Source organism: Cheilinus undulatus, linkage group 9 (genome assembly GCF_018320785.1).
Source record: "Cheilinus undulatus linkage group 9, ASM1832078v1, whole genome shotgun sequence".
NCBI lineage: Eukaryota > Metazoa > Chordata > Actinopteri > Labriformes > Labridae > Cheilinus > Cheilinus undulatus.
Window position 1 is genome coordinate 16,076,606 of NC_054873.1, and position 21,061 is coordinate 16,097,666.

The 21,061-nt window shown below is 39.8% G+C and overlaps 1 protein-coding gene across 2 annotated transcripts in view; it reads left to right on the forward strand.

Annotated features, from left to right (window-relative positions):
- Nucleotides 1–20,469, forward strand: part of wnt7bb (wingless-type MMTV integration site family, member 7Bb) — a 58,831-nt gene extending 38,362 nt beyond the window's left edge. For both annotated transcript variants that reach the window (XM_041795612.1, XM_041795611.1), the window contains exons 3-4: nt 10,615–10,886; nt 18,803–20,469. In XM_041795612.1, the coding sequence (XP_041651546.1) occupies nt 10,615–10,886; nt 18,803–19,282 (752 nt within the window). In that variant the 3' untranslated portion in view covers nt 19,283–20,469. The remainder of the gene's footprint in view (nt 1–10,614; nt 10,887–18,802) is intronic.
- The last annotated feature ends 592 nt before the right edge of the window (nt 20,470–21,061 follow it).

Sequence of the window (21,061 nt, forward strand, 5' to 3'; positions counted from 1 at the left end):
TCGTTTTTACAGGTCATTTATTTAATCAGGTGTCCAATTATGCAGGAGATTGTTAGTGTTAAATACATTCTTGTTACCCAAAATAAGTTAGTTTAGGCAAGCTGGGAAGTGTTGGTATAGTGTCCAGAAGAAAAGAGAGATAGAGTCTCACATAATAATGTGGTTAATATCACAGGATGTTTCTTCAATGCATGTGAAATAGAAGAAAACAATACAACTAAGGCAAGCAGTGGCATATAACTAAGGAAACTTATAATCAAAGTCAACTTTTGCTCACTTGCTGCTAGTAATGTTACAGGTTATCACCTGCTGTGTTCATACAGCAGCTCATCACAGCTTTTCTGATTTTTTTCAAAAGGAATGCAAAGAAGACATTTTCAGATGCTGAAATTCATCACTAAGCAGGACAATATTGGGAAGTTTTTTTCTGACAGGAGTGCATATGTCAAAGGGGTTTCTCTTTCTCCTGCCCACCCACAGTCTGTCTGCTGACGTGGCCCGGGTCATCCTGGGCTCTGGCCCTCAGGCCCCAATGTTTCGCTCCTCCCCCTCCTGATCGACGCTGTGTTATCAGCGGGATCTGCGTCTGTCTGTGTCTGCCAGTGCTGCTAGACGCAGGAGGAAACAGGATGCGAGAGGATCAACTGTAATCTCACAGCGTGCTTTGTTCCACACAATCCCAGGCCGATCACTGTATTCTCTACACGCAGAGCCCGCCACTGGACATTTACATGTGCCAACAATCACACCGCTACTGGCCCACGTAGGTGAGAGCGCACAGAGAGGGAGAGTTAGTGGTTTAGAGATACTGGTTGGAGGGAGAGGATGTTAAGAGACCGGGGGTTTTATTCGAGGGTTTGCTGAATATCAACGAATCTGGAATTGTTTGGTCTGGTGGTTTCTTTTGTAATGAGAGCAAAAACATATCATCAGTGGCATATTTGACTTGCTGATTATAGTCATGAGGGTAATGATAACTTGAATGATATGATGTGGGATTGATATGTATCTCAGTAAAATGTGTTCCCACTGAAGATGAAAGAGAGTCAAATGAGATTGAAATTTAGGAAAATCAACATTGTCCCTAAATGAACTTGATTACCACATCGAGCACATTCAGGCCTAGATTTTCCATATCTGAGCAGGTGAGGTCCTGATTCGGTCTCTTTATTAGGATAAAAGGGCGGGAGGCAGGATTTGTGCCTGTTTTAGCAAGTCTTGGTATTCAGTCAAAAACCTTTATCTCCACCTCGGGGAGATCAGGGAAGAAAAAGGATGCTTTTGAGATGTTTCTGTCAGCCCAATTTTCTATGCCTGGGAGGCAGCTTACTTCCAATCTCAGCATTTAATACCAGGCACGTTAAACACCCTTATAATTGTTTTAGCTTTACTCCTCAAAGCCTTCCTTATTATAGGAATCAAAGCTCGAGACCCTACAGTGAGCCGCTGTGCCAAAGCGTGTCACTTCCCCTCGAGCTTCATGATGTTAGTACGCTGAGAATGTGCAGCCTAGTTCTGGTAAAACAATATTATTTTATTGTACAGGAACATGGCTGTACTAATTCCTCAAGCTGCAAACCTCACGGACCACAACTTTGTCTATAATTTGCCGGGAGCATATGTTCATAGCAACAAGACATAAAGCGGAACGGAAAACAGTAGTAGAGAGTGCATTAGTCAGTTCAGTGATTGGTATACAAAGCGAGGGGGTTTTCCTCCAACTTTCTTCCCCTTTCGTGGGGCCCTGGAGTCACAGCTCCAGCACCAGCCGGCACGGCATCAGTTACAGCTTGTTTTCAGCATTCTGGGTATCATAACTTCATTCAAGATATGCTGTATTAGGAAAAAAATGCACCCTGTATGCACAAGCCATGATAAAAAAAAAGCTTTTATAGTTTATTAGACACCCATTTCTTTACTGTTTGCTGTCAAATGCAGTGAATTCAGCTCCATGAAGGAGTAATACCAAGTTCTTTGGCTGCTAATCCTTCCCTCTTCATCTTTCCACCTTATAATGTCTTTTGCTGATCATTTAGGAAAAGTCACAGGTGGCCTCCAGGAGTTATAATCAAACTGCGTTCTGTGTATAATACACTGTCAGCTCAAGTGTAAAGCCTTCTGGCCACCAGCAGGTGACACTTTCCCCTTTGTTCACTGTGGTGCCATTTACCCCCATGTCAGGATGCCCGTCTTCTTAATGGACATGAAGCCCTAAAACTGCTGTGTGTCGTCATGTTGTTGAGATGTAATTCTTATGCAATCCAATCCTCTTCTGTCCCCGCGGGGGTGTGAGTGCATGTCCGGGGATGAGGGGGCCGTTAAAAAGCTTTCCCCTTCACTGCTCCACCGACAGGCTTGTCTTGCGTAGAGAGGCCATTCATCTGCACTGCTGGGCTCTGCCGCTGTGACTGTGTTTGTGCATGTGTGTGTTTTCATCTTGTTTGGCCAGCTACTGACAGTATTTCAGCCTCAACTACTTTTTTCAGTTACTCTTCTTCTGCTACATTTCACCACTTATATTTCTTGTCTTTTTTAACCATAACTATCTCTTTTGTTGTAAATATTAGACTGTTTTATAGATACTGCTGCTTTAACTCTGAATTATGTTGTAACACATCTCAGTGGCTGTCTGATAATTGCTATTCATCATCATCTTTCTTCCTCATCAGCTGTACACCAATGAGCCTGGTTATTCTCCAGGTGGCTGTTTAAAGGAACTTCTTCTTTTTCCTTTATGACAAATGGTCCCTGGCTGGCAGGAGATATAGTTGTTCACAATGCTGCTGTAAAGAGTGTTGATATCTCAGTGATATAAATTCCAGAGTTGACCTCACTCCCAAAGTGTCATTTTAACTCCATTCTGAGTTAAATGATCGACAGTTTTAGAGAATTTGACAGTGTTAGCCAGACTGTGTAGAAGAATCTGCCCACTGATATTTCAAATCAATGGGGGAAATGTGGGCAGATCTTTTTCAGCATGCCCTTGGGCAGAGTGTTTACAAGGGTTTTAAATGTTTGTGCTTAGAGGTTGCCTGTTGTTCAGTGATCACTGCTGGGGTAACTTTCATGTTTCTGGTGAACTGTTTTTGTTTGAGATACTTTCGCATCAAGAATGAAGTTATCCACTGAGTTTGCATATCCTACAGATGAGTATTACCTGCCTTTAAGTATGTCTCTCTACTACGTCTATGCAGAGAACACACCACTATATCACAGGTGGCAAAGTCAATAAAGGATGAAAGGTGTGTTAAAATTTGCTCAAACCCCTAGTCATTTATTTTTACTGTGTTCAATACATAAAAATCTTTTTGTTTTATTTTGCAATGAGTTTTTTTCTTTTGTCTTTATGGTTCCATAACTTTTTTTTTTTTAATTCCAGTGGCATTACTGCAGCACACATATTCTTAAAGCCCAGGTTGTCCTGAAAAAAAAAACGAAACAAAAAAAAAAAAACGATGTTTAGAGCTTGACTGCGCACCACAGGGTTGATGTTTTACAAGCTTTTTTAAGACAACAAATCCAGGAGAGACACAATGGTTGAAAAACAGCTTAGGGCTCAGAGGGTTAAAAGTACACTTTAGGGGTGCAGATGGCCTCGTGGTTGGGCCATGCCACATGTACTCGAGTGGCGCAGGTTTAAGTCCAACCTGTGGCTCTTTCACGGTTTGCCATTCCCCTCGCTCTCATCCCTATTTCTAACTCTATCCAATGTCCTAGCTCTATCAATAAAGGAAGAAAACAGCCTCAAAATACTGACTGTGGGCCTGAACCAATAAAAGAAAGCAAGAATTACTTCTACCGACTAGTAATTTTGGTGCTGACCCATTAGGGATTTGAATATAACTGTTTGGTTAGCTAATTGTGTTCTTCTCTTGTATAAACAGAGTGCAGACTGTTTTTTAAACCAGCCATCAGTCGCCTGAGCTGACCTGATACTACTACTAATCATTGTCGCTTATTATTACTAGTTTGAGCTCAGAATGATCACCATAATTATTGTTTCCATGTTTACATCCCACACAGCATGTATTTGCTTGTTGCCCAAGGTCTCTTCTGGATGTATTCGTGAATGCAAGGTGAAACAGCATGTATCCCTGGTCAGAGGGGTTGATTTCTATGATTTCTATAGATGATATGGGAAAAAGCATGGCCTCTGCCTGCGGTTACGCTTGTCATGAGATAACTCTGGTGAAATGTAAAGTACGATTTATGCTTCCAGCTGTCCTTATCTTTGCAAGAACTGCCTTGGATTCACCTCAGCTAATTAGCTGCATAATTTACTCTAGCCAACTTGTGCTTCAGAGCTTATTTTTTGTACAGCTTTAAAGGGATACTTCAACATTTTGGCAAACTTGCCCATTGCCATAATTCCTATAGTCTTAGTAATAGGTTCGTTACCTTTAGTTGTCGGTGCAAGCTATTTTTAGATTTATTTATTTTAGCCAAGTTCGGACCTGCTGTGCCAACTCAATGTTAGCAGACGGTATTCTGGCTTTCCCTCATCAAACTCAACAAATACACAATCCAACAACTCCAAAATGCTCTCGTGGACAAGTTGTGACCTGTACATTCACAACGCTATTAAATAGTCATGGAACATTATGAGACAATGATGTTTTAAAGCTAAATGCAAAGCCGGAACTACACTCCAGACATGGCTGCTGCACTGTGTCACTCAGCCCAGTGGTTTACTCAAGAAATAGTTCCGAGTATTTGCTTCATGTGTCGTAATGTTACATAATTATACGTTATTATTTCATAGCGTGGTGAATGTGCAGGTCACAACTTGTCCATGAGAGCGTTTTGGAGTTATTGGATTGTGTATTTGATGAGTTTGATGAGAGAAAGCCAGAATACCGTCTGCTTACATTGAGTTGGCACAGCAGGTCCGAACTTGGCTGCGCCGATCTAAAAATAGCTTGCGCCGACAACTAAAGGTAACAATTATGGCAATGGACGAATTTGCCAAAATATTGAAGTATCACTTTAAGTTTTAGCATAAAAATCAAGGTTTGGAGCTTAATTATGATGCTACAAAGGAGTTTGACCCTGGTTTTCTTTGGTTTTGTGTGCAGCCAACAGGTTAAAAAGCCTAACAAGTGTATCATGCATTATGGACTCTGTAAATTTAGTCATCATTATGTCCAAGAAATTATAAAAGTATTTAGAGAGTAGGTGTGACATGCAATACAGAGTAAAAGTGCTAGAAATCACATTCCTTCCATTCAGATTTGAACCCCTTACATTTTGGACCAGGAAGTGGACTTCACAGCCACTTTTCCATGTCCACGCTGTAAATTTTCTCCTTTTCCTAACCTGTCAGCATCTTAGCCTAACCATTGCTTGTAAGCAATGAAGAAAGCAAAGCTTGTTGAGGTCAGCAACCATGTCACTACATCAGCTATAGCCTATACTACAGCCGTGCAGCCTGTACAGTGTCGTCGGTTGTAAATCTCCTGTGCTGTGTCATGTGAAATTTGTCCAGTGGTGCGCCTGCCTCCGGCTCTAAACACAGATTGCCGTCTTCGCGGCGAGCCACTACATCCAAAGATTTCTTTTTGCGTCCCAGCTTTCGGCAGATGGTCAAAAGACACGCAGGGCGCTGCAGTAGAGGATGCTGTCCAAAGTGGTGTGGTCAGTGAATGTGAAGGCCGAGGCATCCTGAGTCAGTAGCCTGTGATACATCTTTGGTTTTAGTCTCTGACGCAGGGATACAACAGGATATTTTCTGCTTGTTTTTTGACGTCTGTACCTGTTATGAAAGAAGCCAGCCGGATCCTCTTCCTCCCTTCTTTCTTGGATAGTACAGCAGACACTTGCCACTAAACTCCATTAGACATCTGGTTTAATATTCCCCCATTCTTCTCTCCTGGATGTTTCCAAGTTCATTGAGGTTTTCTGGTCATTCCAATTTTCCACTGGCAGCTAGTGAGGCTATCCCAGGGTGGTTCCTCCTGGAGGGCTGTCAGGACTCTGGGGCCAGCCTCTGCTGCTGTTATGGGTGCTTTTTCCCCTCCACATTTCATCAAGTGCACGGCTGTTAAGTAAAGCCGGGCTTTCCTTTCCTGAGGGTACGGGAGTAAAATGATGTTCCACACACAACATGGAACACACGACAACACAGTATTGTAGTTAAATGTGGTTATCCTTTTTGTGGTCACACTGGCATGTTAGTTTTGTGCAGTGTAATGAACCCTTGGGTCTTTGATTTTGTCTCTTTATGGAGCCAAAATGTATTTTCCACCAAAATGCATTTTGAAAATGGAAATAAGTTTAACTGCAGTTCAAGTAAAACTCCATAAGTTTGGAGTGGATTACTTGGATTTTTGTTGTTGTGTTTTTTATTTATAGAATTTTCTCATATAATTTGGCTAAATTTTGATCAGATATACTGGAGGGACACTGAATGCTCCATAAACAGTGAATCTAAGTGCTAAAAATCTGATTTCTAATGTCTTCTTTGGTTCAATGCACAAAGAAAAAAGTGTCTTTATCACCGCAGTTCCATGGCTTGTGTAATTGGCTTTCATCATGGCCAGGCAGAGCCTTGGCAGTGCCAGACCCACCAGGGGGTGACAACCAGTACAAGTCCCATCATCATCATCATTTTCCCCATGAGTGGCCCAACTCAATGGGCCCAGAAATGGGCATGCATCTATGGCCGGGGGAACCACCCTTTCTCTGGAAACTGCCTTTATCCTGTTTTAAACATTACAGTGACGCTCTGTTTGTGCGTCTCAGTGCAAATGTGTTTTTAACAGCGTGTGAGTGAGGGTGGAGGGAAGTGTGAGTGTTTTGTGTATTTTTATTACGTGGCGGGTCACAGCGTTTGCGTCCATGTGCATGTGGATGTACGTACATCCCCCGTTGTGCGCCTACATTGTGTGAGGTGGGGGCAGCAGGATGTTACCACAGGCTGGTGGGGCACAGCTCTGCAGCTAACCAAGGAGGCAAGCGGTTGTGAGTCAGTCCCCACCAGGCAAACTTGTGGCCGTGGAATTAGCTCTGCAGCACTAGTGCCAAGATAGGAAATTAACAGTGGCTTTGGGTGAAAACGTCTCAGAGAGTTCAGAGACGAGAATAAGAGGTGCAAAAACTCCCTCTGAGGTAAGGAGAGGAAATGGATTAACAAAACAGCTGCAACTGACTGCGTGTAAGCAGCTCAAAGGGACTTGATACTAAGTACTCCTACAAAAGCCTTCATAGAACAAGTTAATACGCAAATATACTGAACACCCCAACACATTAGCTAATTTTATTACTCTGCTTCATGCAAGCAAGGCATGATTAGGCTAAAGTCTGGCAAAAGCTAACCATAATATCTTAATCTCATTGAGTTAGAGGTGAGTCTTTGCCCTGTGTGAAGAAGTTGTCATGAGATTGGCAGGTAGACCGGTGCAGTATCAGCAGTGTTGCAGGTGTTGTACTAGACCGTTTTGGTGAAGAGGGAGCTGAAACTAAAAGACATGCTGTTCCTGCAGATTGGAAAGAGTCAAATGAAGTGGTTCAGGCATCTGATTGGGATGCCTCCTGGTCACCTCCCTTTGGAGGTCTTCCAGGTACATCCAAGGGAGGAGAACTCAGGGCAGACCCAGAACTCACTGGAGGAATCCCCCTGGAAGAACTGGAAAAAGTCCCTGGTGAGAGGGATGTCTGGAATGGCTTGGATGGATGGATGGATAGATGGATGTCTGAAGCTGTTAAATCGATTTGAATAAGCATAGATTTCACACTCATACATTTTTAAACAAACATACTGTATATTAATATTCACAGTCACCACTATTTCAGGTGTTCCCTGTTATTTCCACCTTACTGTTGTACTGTTCTCCTTCACAACTAAAAATTTCCCCATGATTCACTCTTTTTACGGCTTCATGTAAAGCTATATTGCCAAGGGTTGATTATTTATTTCCTGTCATGATCAGTCTTAACTGCTGTAGCTCACTTTCACATATGGATTGTGCCATGTATTTAGACCTAGAGTCTTCTGAAATACTTGTTTAACATGTCTGACTCTGATTTAACTGATGTTATCATATAATTCATAAATAAAGCCTTATGATAACTCTTAATCAGGCAATAAATGTCTGACCTCATCAAGCCCTTATTATAGTTTCTCTGCAGCATACAGCAACATAAAGTTACCCCTGTAGTTTCTGTTTAGATCAGAAGACATACAGTGATTTTTACTGCTAAAGCCATCTGACAAGCTTCCTGGCTGCCCCTTTAAAAGCCTCTGACGAAATGATCCGTCATCAGGGAGCTTTTTGCCCCTTAAAGCAAAAGAAAGGAAAAAAAAAACATTTTTACCTAGAGAAATTCAAATAATTGTGACTGAGTACATTACACAACATACATCAAAAGACTTACAAAACATTGCTCTGTGCATTGTGGTTAGTCTTGTTTCTGCTGCTCGGCCTCTCACAGATTACTGCCAGTTGAAGGGAGAGCGTGGTAGTAATAGCCCAAAGTCTGTTTTGGAGCAAAGGAGGCTTTTTAAGCCAGCCCTCTGCAGCCATTAGGAGGGTAGTACAAGACAACTCTACAGTTTTAGGAAGAGAAAGGGTAGGTATGGCATGGAGGTTGTCATTGACCTCTTGGCAGCATAGTAACTTACATAATTTGGATCTTTTGTCTTAGAACACTGAACTTTAAAAAAAAAGTAATTTAATAGCATTATTATTCAGTTAGTGGCTAAATCAATTAATCTAATCTACTTCTATAACGGTTCAGTTTAAGGTTTTTGTAAAGAGAATCTTAAAAAGTGCTTAACCCTGTCAGGTTGATTTGGGGTTTTGTTTAAATTCCATATCAGTCATATTAAATGTATATTTTGGGGAGCGCCAGTGGCTGAGTCGGTGGTTCCCAAATGGTGGGCTGCACAGAGTACCTTGAAGCAAGCCTATGGGTGCTATTTGTACAACCACATGTTATTATGGCAGCTATACAACCAAGGATACTGTAAAATGTGTTTAGAAGCTATTTTGTTTGAATATGCCTTGAGATTTTGGCTAAACCTTAGGTACAGAAAAAAGAAAGCCACTGATTTAGCACTTTGTGAGATTTTGTTCAAATGTTATGTGTGTATCAAAAAAAATCTGTTGTTTTATCATTATTATTACCACATCACTCCTCACTCTCTCTCTACTCTGCTCCCAGCTCCATCTATTATCTCGTCAACACCAGAGGCAGAAAAGGTCCAAAAGTATCTTTAAATACATATTTGGGATCTATCTTGTTTCTGGATGCATTTTTGGCTCTGTAATACAAAAAAAAAGTCATGTACTCAGCCTTGCACACCTTCTTCCCTTACTTTAAGTAGTAAATATAAAAAAAAAGTCAGTCATTCTTTATATTTGTTTTTTCTTTTGAAGTCACATTTGCTCACACAAGTTTCTGTGAGATCTTGAGTTAGATATCTCCACCATGAAATTGTTACCACAAACAGCAGGTGTGTGGTCTCATGGTCTGAACCAATCTAGGACTCTGGTACAAAAATCGGCTGAAACTGTCCTCATGTCTGTGGCCTCCCACATTTTTTGAATCAGTTTATATTCAGCAATCTTGTAGTGTGTTGCCAGCCTAGATCAGACTTTTCCTAACATCAGGTTTGACTTATGGATGACTGATATATTTGTAGCTCTTCAGACCCCTGAAAGTGTCTTATTTAGATTCAGATTTCTTAGCTTTAAGAGAATGAAACAGTCTTTTAATTGGAGGGCAGCATGGTCAGATGTGTATGCAACTTTAGATTTTATGTATAATCTCAAAAGAACTGAAATATAGCACACAGCTCAGCTAGAAATCTCTCTCATTCAGAAGATAAGATCTTACCTTGTTTAGCCTTTGTTCTTCCTCTCTCCCAGAGTGTCTCCTCTCTTGTTAGCGAGTGCCTGAGTAAGACCTGCAGACCCCAGCTGTTCTCAGTGTGGGCAGCAGCACAAGGTGCTCCTGTAGAGGAATTCAGCACTTTGGACAGCACCTAGACCGGCTCTCCCCACTCTGGAATTCCAACACTGCACTCTCACAGGCTGGGTCCAAGGACTTTGTGGTTTGAAATGAGACCACATTTCTACCAAGGTGCAGAATGGAAGCTGTTCAGGAAGCAGAAGGAAAAAACACAAAGCTTGTCAAGGAAATGAAGCAGACTTGGAATTGTTGTGGTTTTTATTATTTTGAGAAACTTTGTTCAGAATACGAGATATAAAAAGAATGTCTTAACTACACAGATCATCGAAAATTTTTACTCAAACACTTTTGCTTATTCATGATTATGATGTGGGAAAGAAATTGCAGTTTCAAGTGAAAAAACTTGAAAACTTTTCATGCCTTTATCCAATGAGTAGGACAGTGGATAGAGTCGGAGGGAGTGCATGCAGGAAAGGAGCTGCAGGCCAGACTAGAACCCAGGCAGCCTGCATACATGGGGTGCAGTCTAACTGTCAAATGCGCCCCAGAAATATCATTTTTCTCTCAAACACTGTGTTTACACTGGTCTTAAACAAGATTGCCAAACATCCTATACTTGGCTTTACCAGTAAAACAACCCTTTTGAGGTGCACATATCTTATCTCAGGCTTTCTCAAGACAGATCTCTTGTCTTTCTTTTAGGCAGTCGGGAAGCAGCGTTCACGTACGCCATCACAGCAGCAGGTGTGGCCCACGCCATTACAGCAGCATGCAGTCAGGGCAACCTGAGCCAGTGTGGCTGTGACCGGGAGAAGCAGGGCTACTACAATCAGGAGGAAGGCTGGAAGTGGGGAGGCTGCTCGGCTGACATTAAATATGGAATCGAGTTCTCTCGACGCTTCGTGGATGCCCGCGAGATTAAAAAGACTCCACGTCGCCTCATGAACTTACATAACAATGAGGCGGGGAGAAAGGTAAACAGGTCTTGCTTTATTCTATAAGCTTTACATCTGAGTGGTTTCCAGAGATTCTTCAGCAGCTATCCATAGGCAGAAACATACTCTTGTCCATTCTTATGCTACTGCAAGGTTGTCAGTATCTTAAGTATTTTGAAACTTTTCAACACCAAAAATCAATAGTACTGAACGGTACCAAAAACTAAAAATAAACTTTAGATAATCAGTCACATTTCCAATCTAGAGTTGCTACCAGTGAGAGCAGGTAAATAGTCAGACACTAACATTATTATGTCCTTCTAAGGCTCGGTTAAGATGATAAAGTTATGTTGATGATTCTTCCAAACAAAAAAGCTACAGAAGGTGACACAAGGGCTGCTCAATTGTGGAAAAAATTATAATCACGATTTTGGTCGCTGGTGAGATCAAGATTATTTATTAACTTATTCTGCATGTTATTTTCCATCGCCATGGTTCGACCCCTCAAAACCAACGTGGCTCCAAATAACAAGGTTGGAAAGAAGGGAACATGCAGTCCATTTTCCACACATGACAACAACTCTTGACAAAACTAGCACTACTTGGCATGCAATACTTTGATTGTTTGATCTCAACTATCTTGTGTAATAGCTGTGGGAAGTTCAAAACATTTTTGAATTTGACACTTGATAAATTGTTCAAGGCCTTGATGACACTGTGAGAAAACACTGTCACACTGAAAAGTTGCCAATGTGTGGTGACACTCAGACAGCATGCAGGAGTATGTTTCCTTTTTCTTTTGATAACAAAAAATTATGTATTAAAGCACTACTATAAGTTGTAGCTGTGGTATCAAACACAGGGTTCCTACACGCTTTTAAAAAATTATATCCAAGCCCTTTAAGACCTGAACTAAGATAAACTGATTCCACTTTCTGCATAGTAAACGGACAAAAGTGAAAGGCATGAGATTTGTAAATACACCAGACCAGGAATAATTAAATCATTTCTGATTTAATGAACCGTCAATGGTATAGAGCTAATACCATTTTTTTGTTCATAAATGCCCAAATTTGATGATTTCTGGCACATATAACGCCTCTATTCTATCAATTCACACTATATTGATATATCGTAACTAGGGGTGTAAAGGTACATGTATTAGTACCGTATCCATTTGGTACGGGCCTCCCGGTACGGTACAGATGTGTACCGAACAGATACATGTGCAACGAAGCCCATACAAAAACCAGCTGGAAAATCAGCAAACAACTCACTGTCACACTGTCCTGGCAACCACACAACCACAGCAAATGACAGCAACAGCCTGAATATTCCCAGATTAAAGCGTCCTGTTTAGGAACTCTTTGTTTCCCAGTAAAATACAACAGTGGACAAAAACAACAACAGTAGCGCTGACATTATTCAGCAGGTGTGTCGTCCAGCGGATCAATCAAAGCATTTGAAAAGGCTCCACTCAAACAAGAACAGCTCTGTAACAAGGAGAGACAACAAATAGTCTCATCAGCCAGTTATGAATTTACCATAATTTAACATCTTTTTATTATATTAATGGTGCTCTGGTTTTGTGAATCAAATTCATTCTAAACATGGTATCTTCAACTGTCAGCCTCGGAGGAGGGGGAGAGGGGGCTCCATCATGTCTGCAACTGCGTCATAGGTAAAGTTATCCTCAGATTTCACACAGCACTAACCTCTTTATCCACCAAGATGGGCTGTGAAAAGTTCTCCCAAACTCTGTAGTAGGCCCCATTGGTTAAAAATGTAATCCAGTGCTGACGTCCGTGTTGAAATCAGCAGGACAGACGCTGATTAGCATACTGAACAAGCTAACTTACGGTTGTATGATGATGCGTTCAAGTTGGCTGGGAAATGTTAGTGTTGAAAGAATGGGTATAAACATGTCAATATATGAATTAAAATAACCTTGTAATTCAAAAATGTACTTATTTATTGATATTCTTATTAATTGAAGACCTTTTGGAAGGAGGTTGCAGAATTATTAATAATTAAAATGTAATTTATTCAGGCTATTTCTTATAATACAATTTTAAAAAAAATTATAAATTCTGTTATTTATTGGCTTTAATTACTTTACCGAAAAAGTACCGAACTGTGACTTCAAAACTGAGGTACGTACCGAGCCGAAATTTTTCCGTACCGTTACGCCCCTAATCGTAACACATTTTTGCAGGTTTGCTGAGTTGATTCTAAACAGTTTAACAATCAAAAAGCAGAATAATGCTTTGTGTCCAGGAAGACCTGCTAAAATAAGGGTGGGCTGCAAGGATTTTTAAATTGGCAACCAGGTAGCTCAGATGTTACGGAACTGGACTAGTGTTTTACAAAAGTAGTTTTTGAATCACAATCAGTCAGATAAAATCAGAGAGGTGTCTGGCAGTCCTACCCCAGGAAACACTGAACTCCCTGAACAATGGAGAACATTTTGCAACAATTTGTGGAGGAAGATGAGTAAAATCATACAAGGTTGGCTCTAAAAAAGATGGATAAGTGTATGTCTAAGTTAAAGTGCCTTCAAAAATATAAAACCTCTCAATTGTAAAAATCTGACTTTTTAAGCCTTTTTATTGCCTTCAATTCTAAATGTGCAATTTAAGACTATTTAAGACTTCTCAAGGATCTGCAGGAACCATGCAAACAGGCATCGGTATTGTTTGATTTTTACTTGTAATAAAGCAGAGTCTAATATTCAGGGCTGTTAAAACAAACACTCTGACCATTCCTATTTCTAATGAGAATACTATGCTAACATTAGCATTACTCTAATTTTGCATTAGCCCCGAAATCTGTTTAGGTCAGACATAATAATAAATAAAACTACTAACTAATTTATAAAAATTATAAGGTACCAAAATTTTGCAGTTTACTGATTTTCTGGTTAAACTTGGACCTACACAGTTAACAGGGCTGGGCAATTTGGCCTGAAAATAAATTTTCAGATTTTTTTTCAGACCCAATTTATGATTCTTAATCAATTTTCTACAGAGCAAATTTTTGCTAACTAGTAAATCAATCGCAAATCAATGAAGTCAATCAAGTGCCCAGAGCTAAGACTTGACGTAGATCTTACTGTGCAGTGAGAGCTAAAGCTTACAGTTTTTATGGATGATTTTATTTACAGATTCAAATTAAATTAGTTTGTTTACAACGTGCCAAATCATTTACTGTAGTTCAGGTTAACATGGGTAAATCTGAGGGCCACACTAAAGCAGATATTCTTAGTATAAAAGTAAAATTGCTCTTGTATTTAGTTTTTTTAAATTCCCTGACAATAATGATCCTCATTTTTGGCACTAGTTTGGATCAGTGGTTAGAGTAGGCACCCATATGCACAGGCTGTAGCCCTCAATGCACTGGTTGCATGATTGATCCCCGGTCCCAGTGCTGTTTAGTGCACATACCCAAGTTTCCTGTCTCCCTTCAGCTGTCCTATCATAATAAAGGCAAAAAGCCCCAAATACTAATAAGAAATAATCCTCCTTTTAAAAATCAAAACATTTCATGGCTTGACATATGTGTAGGTGTGAAGCATGGATTAACAGATGCTTGTGCTAACGTGTTTCTTTGCAAACAATCTCAGATAAAGAGCTAACAGACACCAGTCATATGACAATGAATTGTGACTGACCAAGTTGCAGAGTGATTGATTACCCAGTTTTCCTTTCAGCAGCTTGTTTTGCTTCAGCCAATTATTGACATTTCTCCCTCCTCTGAGAGGCCGCCTCTGATGTCTGAGACTGTGTTGGCCAAGGGCAATCATTATGGGCATGTTTGTTTGCTATTATACTTCCCAGGACAGTCATGGAGGAAAGAAAAGGGGAACGAGAAAGAGTGTGAGAGGTAAATAAGAGAGAGAAAAAAAATGATGTTATGTTGACAAATGGATCTCATTAATAACTAAGGCTTTATTGTGTCCGCTGGGAGAATGGGGCCATACCAATGGTTGCCAGATGGAGGCCTGCCATCTCCTCTTTGCAGTTCCTTTCATGGAATTATGAAGTGTTAAGTCAGGAACAGGATATTATTGCAGTTCTCTGCACAATACCAAAACATGTCGCTGCCATTTGACTGCATCTATTCAGTGTGGGAAAGCAGGGCGACAATGTGGGTGTTAACACAGCAGACTGATGGGGTCTGATCTGCATGCCAGGGTGCTGGCGTGTTGGACCCTTGGGGTTAAAGTTGGCACTGATGGCTGTTGTCGCTCTGACACTTCAAAACTCAGATATTGCAAGGATCTAAAGAAGTTAAACATCTTCTTTCATCAAACAGGAGGTGACAAAGTTCTCTTTAAGAACTGATACTTTATTTCTAGTTTTTTAAAGGGTTTTGTGAAGTTTTGTGTACTCTGAGTGATTTGACCCAGTTTAAAACTCATCCTAACTACAGTACGTAGATAGATGTTGAATTTCAAAATACTGCAGATGTTTTCAAGGGGTGTTTGAGATGGATCTAAATCTAGATGATAAACATATTGGTTGTTAAAGCTCCCATGTCAAAGTTAGTGATATTCATACAATCTTGGCTAGCCTAGCTTTGCCTTAACGATTTGTTGATGCAGATTGGAACCCATTACTCAATAACATTTCTAAGTCACATGATCAATAGTACTGAGCCAATCAGAGCGACAATAATCAGAGGCGTTTGTGATATTTTAAATCTTCACTGCTCAGCAAAAAATGTAAAACTCCATTTTCACGGGTTACCTGTATTTTTCCATAAATCTGTTAGTCACCCTTTATATTTAAGGTCAAGAAAGCTTTGTGCTTTTAAAAAGCCAAAACTCAAACTCATTTAAAACTTTCTAAATACATTTCAGCTTGATTTTTGTAAAATATTAAGAATTTATAACACATACTGGCTATTTGCCTTAAAGACAGGGATGATAATGATTCTGCACTGATTGACTTAAAAATAACATTTTTTGTATTTGCAGCTTTTAGTTATGTGAGCATGTGGAGGCATGGAGGGTAAACCTTTCAGACCAACTTTGTCATATATGAAAACAAAAGACACCAGTTATCAAAAGTTATATAACTTTAGAGCCATAAATCCTTACAGAAGCTTTCCTAGCGAACGTGAACTTGGATGAATTTTTAGGGACATTTAAGATTAAATCAACACAAGTAAATCCTATATTTAACACCTTTTATCCATTTTTAATCCATTTTTGTTCATGTATTGCCACTAGCCTGAATGCTAAAAAAATCTATACAGTCATATTGTTGCATTGTGGGTGGGAGGGGGGTTAAACTAATGGCGGGCTGTCCCATCATCACATCATGCTTTGTCAAACTGCACATGCTTAAACACACAGATCATTATGAAGACAGTTTGAGTTGCACATAGTAGAGAGAAAGAGACAGAGAGGCCTGATTTGGCCCTCTGTGTCATGATTATTCATAGACCGACTAGATTAATACCTTTACTGAGCAACAAAGAATTTTACGTTGATAAAGCACTTCTTAAAAAGATTTGTTGAACTTTGTTGGTTTTTAAAAATACATAGTTTTTATGCAGATGATTTTCTTCTTTTAAGGCTTTAAGGCAACTTTTTTTTAAAGGACTTCATACTCATTCCATTGCAACCATCTGTTTTAAAACTAAACAATCTCCTGCTTTTTAATATTTAAAAAATATAATTATTACTCAAACTTTAAAAACACTTTTGATCTTTAACCAAAATGGTACCACCAAAAAAGAGAGAGCAATGTGTAAAAACATAGCACAAATATCTTGGCTACAAGTTCTACAGATTTTTAGGCAGTGTGCATGAGTTTTCCTGCAATTTCTGATAACCGAAAAAAAAAAAAAGATTACCAGACATGTGGTGCCTAGGACTTTTTTCTTGTTGACATGGTGTCAGAACAGGTATCACTATCATTTGATTTTTAAGGTATCTGATATTGTGACAAACCTACAATGACAGTGTTAAATGTTTTCTTTTATAATGACCGATAATAAGAATAACTGAAAAAGGAAAACTGCTACAGCAATGAAACTCGTGCTTAAATTAAATGTAAAAGAAAACCAAGTCACCGTATCTCTTTCATCTTGATTTGGGGCTATGTGTTTGACGAGTGATATGTGGATAAGAAGCTGGTCATATTGAACTAATTAGTAAGAGATCACAGGCTTTGATCGACACAGTTTAAGTAAATGTTTCCATGCATCTGTCAGTCCCCCTTATGCCAGGAATTCCTTGTGGTTTTTGTGCTATACATTTTTGGAAATCCTCAATCTGAATCAACATCCGAGGCGAGACTGACAGCTGACCCCGCTTTATGAAGTTGCTGAGCTCATGTTTTTTCAATAAAGCATCATCCTTAAATCACGAAACCAGGACCACATGAGTCCATGCACAAGACAGATATTGATACTGAACAACTCTTGTGTATATTTGGTGAGTGACTGATAGAAATAATGACTTATGCTGCTGGAAAGGCAAAGTGCCAAGGAAAAGCTGCACTGGAAAAATGCCCTGCCATCCAAATTCAGATTTTTGTAACAATGGCCATCCTTCATTCAAGCAAGCCTGGGGTTTATATGAGTCATGTAAGTGTTAATAGACTCTAATCAAACTCTATATACTATTTGGTTTCCCTTTATTTCTTTTGAAAGATGTGCACAATTCCCAATAATGAGCATTCTGACCTTCACTGTCCATGCTAGCAATAACCTCAAATTGATCCAGTTATGGTTACAGGTATTTTTAGGTATAACCTAAAAAACAAACAAAAAACATCGCCTCTTGAAATCAAAAATGTGGCTCATTTTCAAACGTGATGCAACTTTGCTTTATTCTTTTCATCCCCATAGCGTTAAAGCAATCCAATAAATCTCAAGTCCAGCTGTGAACAATCACTTGAGTTTGTCTTTGTTTTGTATTACATATGCAACACTTCTAATGACACAATAAAACTGTTCTAGATCACCCAAGATGATTGATAGCTGCATGAGATTCATGGTGATTCTTCTGTCTTTGATGTGGTTTAAGGAAGGTAGAAAAAACAGGATGGAATATTACCAGTAAGTTTTTTTCCTCTTTCATGCAAATGCCTGCCCTTGTCTGAAAAAAACAGACATGCTTTTATTCTTCAAAGAACCGTGTCTTTCAGCTTTGCAGCAAGACTGCCAATAGCTGAAAGTTTTGGTATTTGTGGCATAAATGCACCGAACCTCAAGAATTAGTCATTAGCACAATCATCAGGAGCATGGCGGCTACTCAGATTGGTTGATCTGATATATTTTCAGAGTGCAGAACATACACACAAGATTTTCTAAACACTTCCTGGTTGATGGCAAACATTGAAAAGTTGAATGCTTTCCTGGCCTTCGACTTTGATAACTCATGGGTTGGGTCGCCTCAAGCTGTACTCCAAGTTACAGCTGGATTGGATGAACACTCAAATAAGAGTTGGTCCCAGGATGACCCCTCAAAATAGGGAAAACCCAACCACTTTTTGCCAATTTATTCATTATTTAATGCTTTTCTTTTGGAGTGGTACAGCTCCAGGAGACTTTTTCCGAGATCTTATAAGCGACATTTACCTACAAATTTCATGTGAAAGAAACCTCTACATATATCCCTTTTGTGTTTCAAAAAGTCAGTGTTGAAAAATGTTGGTATGCCCGTGTCTAAAACGCATAAAATGTTTCCACTTTTGGGCTGCCAGTGGCTCAGTGTTTATGTCTGCATGTCTCAGAGTATAAAGGCTGTCGTCCTCAAAACAGGTGGCCTGGGTTCAAATCCAACCTGTGGCTCCTTTCCTGCATGTCAGTCCAAACACTCTCTCTCCAGACCTTCATTAATTCTAAAAACTGGTTAAATGATAGGGCATGTGTTGTTTTATTGAAGGGTTTGGATTCTTGTCCATATTGTAAAGTTCTTTCTCATCTCTTCTGCTCTCTAGGTACTAGAAGAAAGGATGAAGCTAGAGTGTAAGTGCCACGGTGTTTCAGGCTCCTGCACCACCAAGACCTGTTGGACTACACTTCCAAAATTTCGTGAGATTGGCTACATTCTCAAAGAAAAGTACAACGAAGCGGTGCATGTGGAGGTAGTCCGGGCTAGTCGACTGCGCCAGCCCACCCACCTAAAGGTGAAGCAGACTCAGGGCTACCGCAAGCCCATGGAGACGGACCTTGTCTACATTGACAGGTCGCCCAATTACTGCGAAGAGGACGCAGCAACGGGGAGCGTGGGCACGCAGGGACGCCTGTGCAACCGCACCTCGCCACATACAGATGGCTGTGACCTGATGTGCTGTGGGCGGGGATACAATACACACCAGTACACCAAAGTGTGGCAGTGCAATTGTAAGTTCCAGTGGTGCTGCTTTGTCAAGTGCAACACATGCAGTGAGAGGACGGAGGTGTTTACCTGCAAATAAAGGACGAGGCATTCTCAGTGCCGGGAAGTGAGGCGCCAAGGACCAGCTGAATGAGGAAGACTGAAGCAGCCGAGATAATAGTGTGACAAGGACCAGAGAACGAGGTGGAAACAAAAGAATGGAATTACACTATCAGCTCTTCATGGCAACGTTTTGCACAGCAGAATCTATCTAATTTCTTTTCAGAGAATAAATGCTAAGTATCAGTAGGTAATACCCCAGAACTTTACTGTCACATACAGATGTGCTCATGTACTGATGGATCCATAGTGACATTGGGACTTCATGTAATGAATGAATGAAACCCTTTGTGGGAACTGTGCTTTGCACTCTTGGATTTGCAATAAAATTTCTCAAGAGACTTGTGCATGGAAGGGAAATTCAGTAGCCTGGGAGTTGATCAAATGACATCAGCTGATGTGACTGGGAGAGATTGCTCAAGTCTTTGATTGAAACCTTTAAAGGTTTGGTTGTAATTTCACTAAAGGGGAGCAAAGGCAAATATTGACATGAACGACTCCAAAATAGACTGGGGCTCATGTTGGATGTTTGTAGAAATTAAGAACATTTTGTAATATTGGTGCGTCGGTGTGCGCCAAAACCTGAGTGGAGAACTCTGTTAAACCCTCTGCTGCCAACTGGAATATGGTGGAGTTTGTTAGTTTTCCAGTCACACTGGAACTGTCTGTTCTGAACACTGAAATAAATTGTTTATTTATGTTATAGTATCTTAAAACGAAGCACTAACGGGTAGAGATGTCTTTTTTTGTACTAAGTGTAAAGAAAAATACTTTTTAGAAACTCTGACTGAAAATGTGTGTCTATTAGAAAGTGACCCCGCGATCCTTCAAACATCTCATTTGTTTTTTCTTGAAAAGAAAAAAAAGGCTTCAATGCTGCTGGTGTGTTGACAACAAAAACATCATTACAGTGTGTTTCACATTAAAACACCTTGGTTCTATTTCATGTAGCATAGATTGTTTCCAGTACTTTTCCTAAAAGCGGTATCATCTATTTGGATGCTTTTGCAATTTCAGCTAATAGACGGTAGCAGGGAGATGCATTTAACTGCTAAGATCCTTCATCAATTCATTAAACATTAAACTGATATGTTGCTGGATATGTTGTCGAGTGCTGCACTGATATTTCTACTCAACTACAACTCATGAGAACTTAATAAACACCCATTTGACTCAGTTTGGCACTTCATTGCTAAATTAACTGTTGGAGTCTGCTTATCTTAATATAGATGTGAGTTTTAGAAGGTTACTGCTACACATACTGTAAAAAATCTTATTATTTAGCCTTTAATGCTTGGGAGAGAAGGTTTTTATTATACACATTTCACTTGAAAGCAGCCCTGCATCAGACAAGTTGGCCTCACAGAAAGGGTAATTCTAAACAAGCATTAATAGAAATTGCCATAACAGGCTGACAAATTACATTTTTCTTAAGATAATTTTGACTAAAGAAACTTTATTTTAACTTGAATTTGTAAAACACATTGTCTGGTTGTTAACAGAGTTCAGTTACAGATTTTCTTAAGAGAAGTAAAGTTAGTTTCTTAGCACTTGAGCTGTGGCATCTTCTTCTTTTTTGTGGTTATTTAATAGTGGCTAGCAAAGAGCATTTAGAAGCACTAGAGCCACCATCTGGAGGTAGTACCACATTACAACAAGACACTGTTAAAAGAAGTAGAAAACATTGCTTTAAGATTGAGAAAAGTCATGTGAAATGGAAGATTTCTCATACAAATGTGATAGCTAAGTCTTGGCAGTG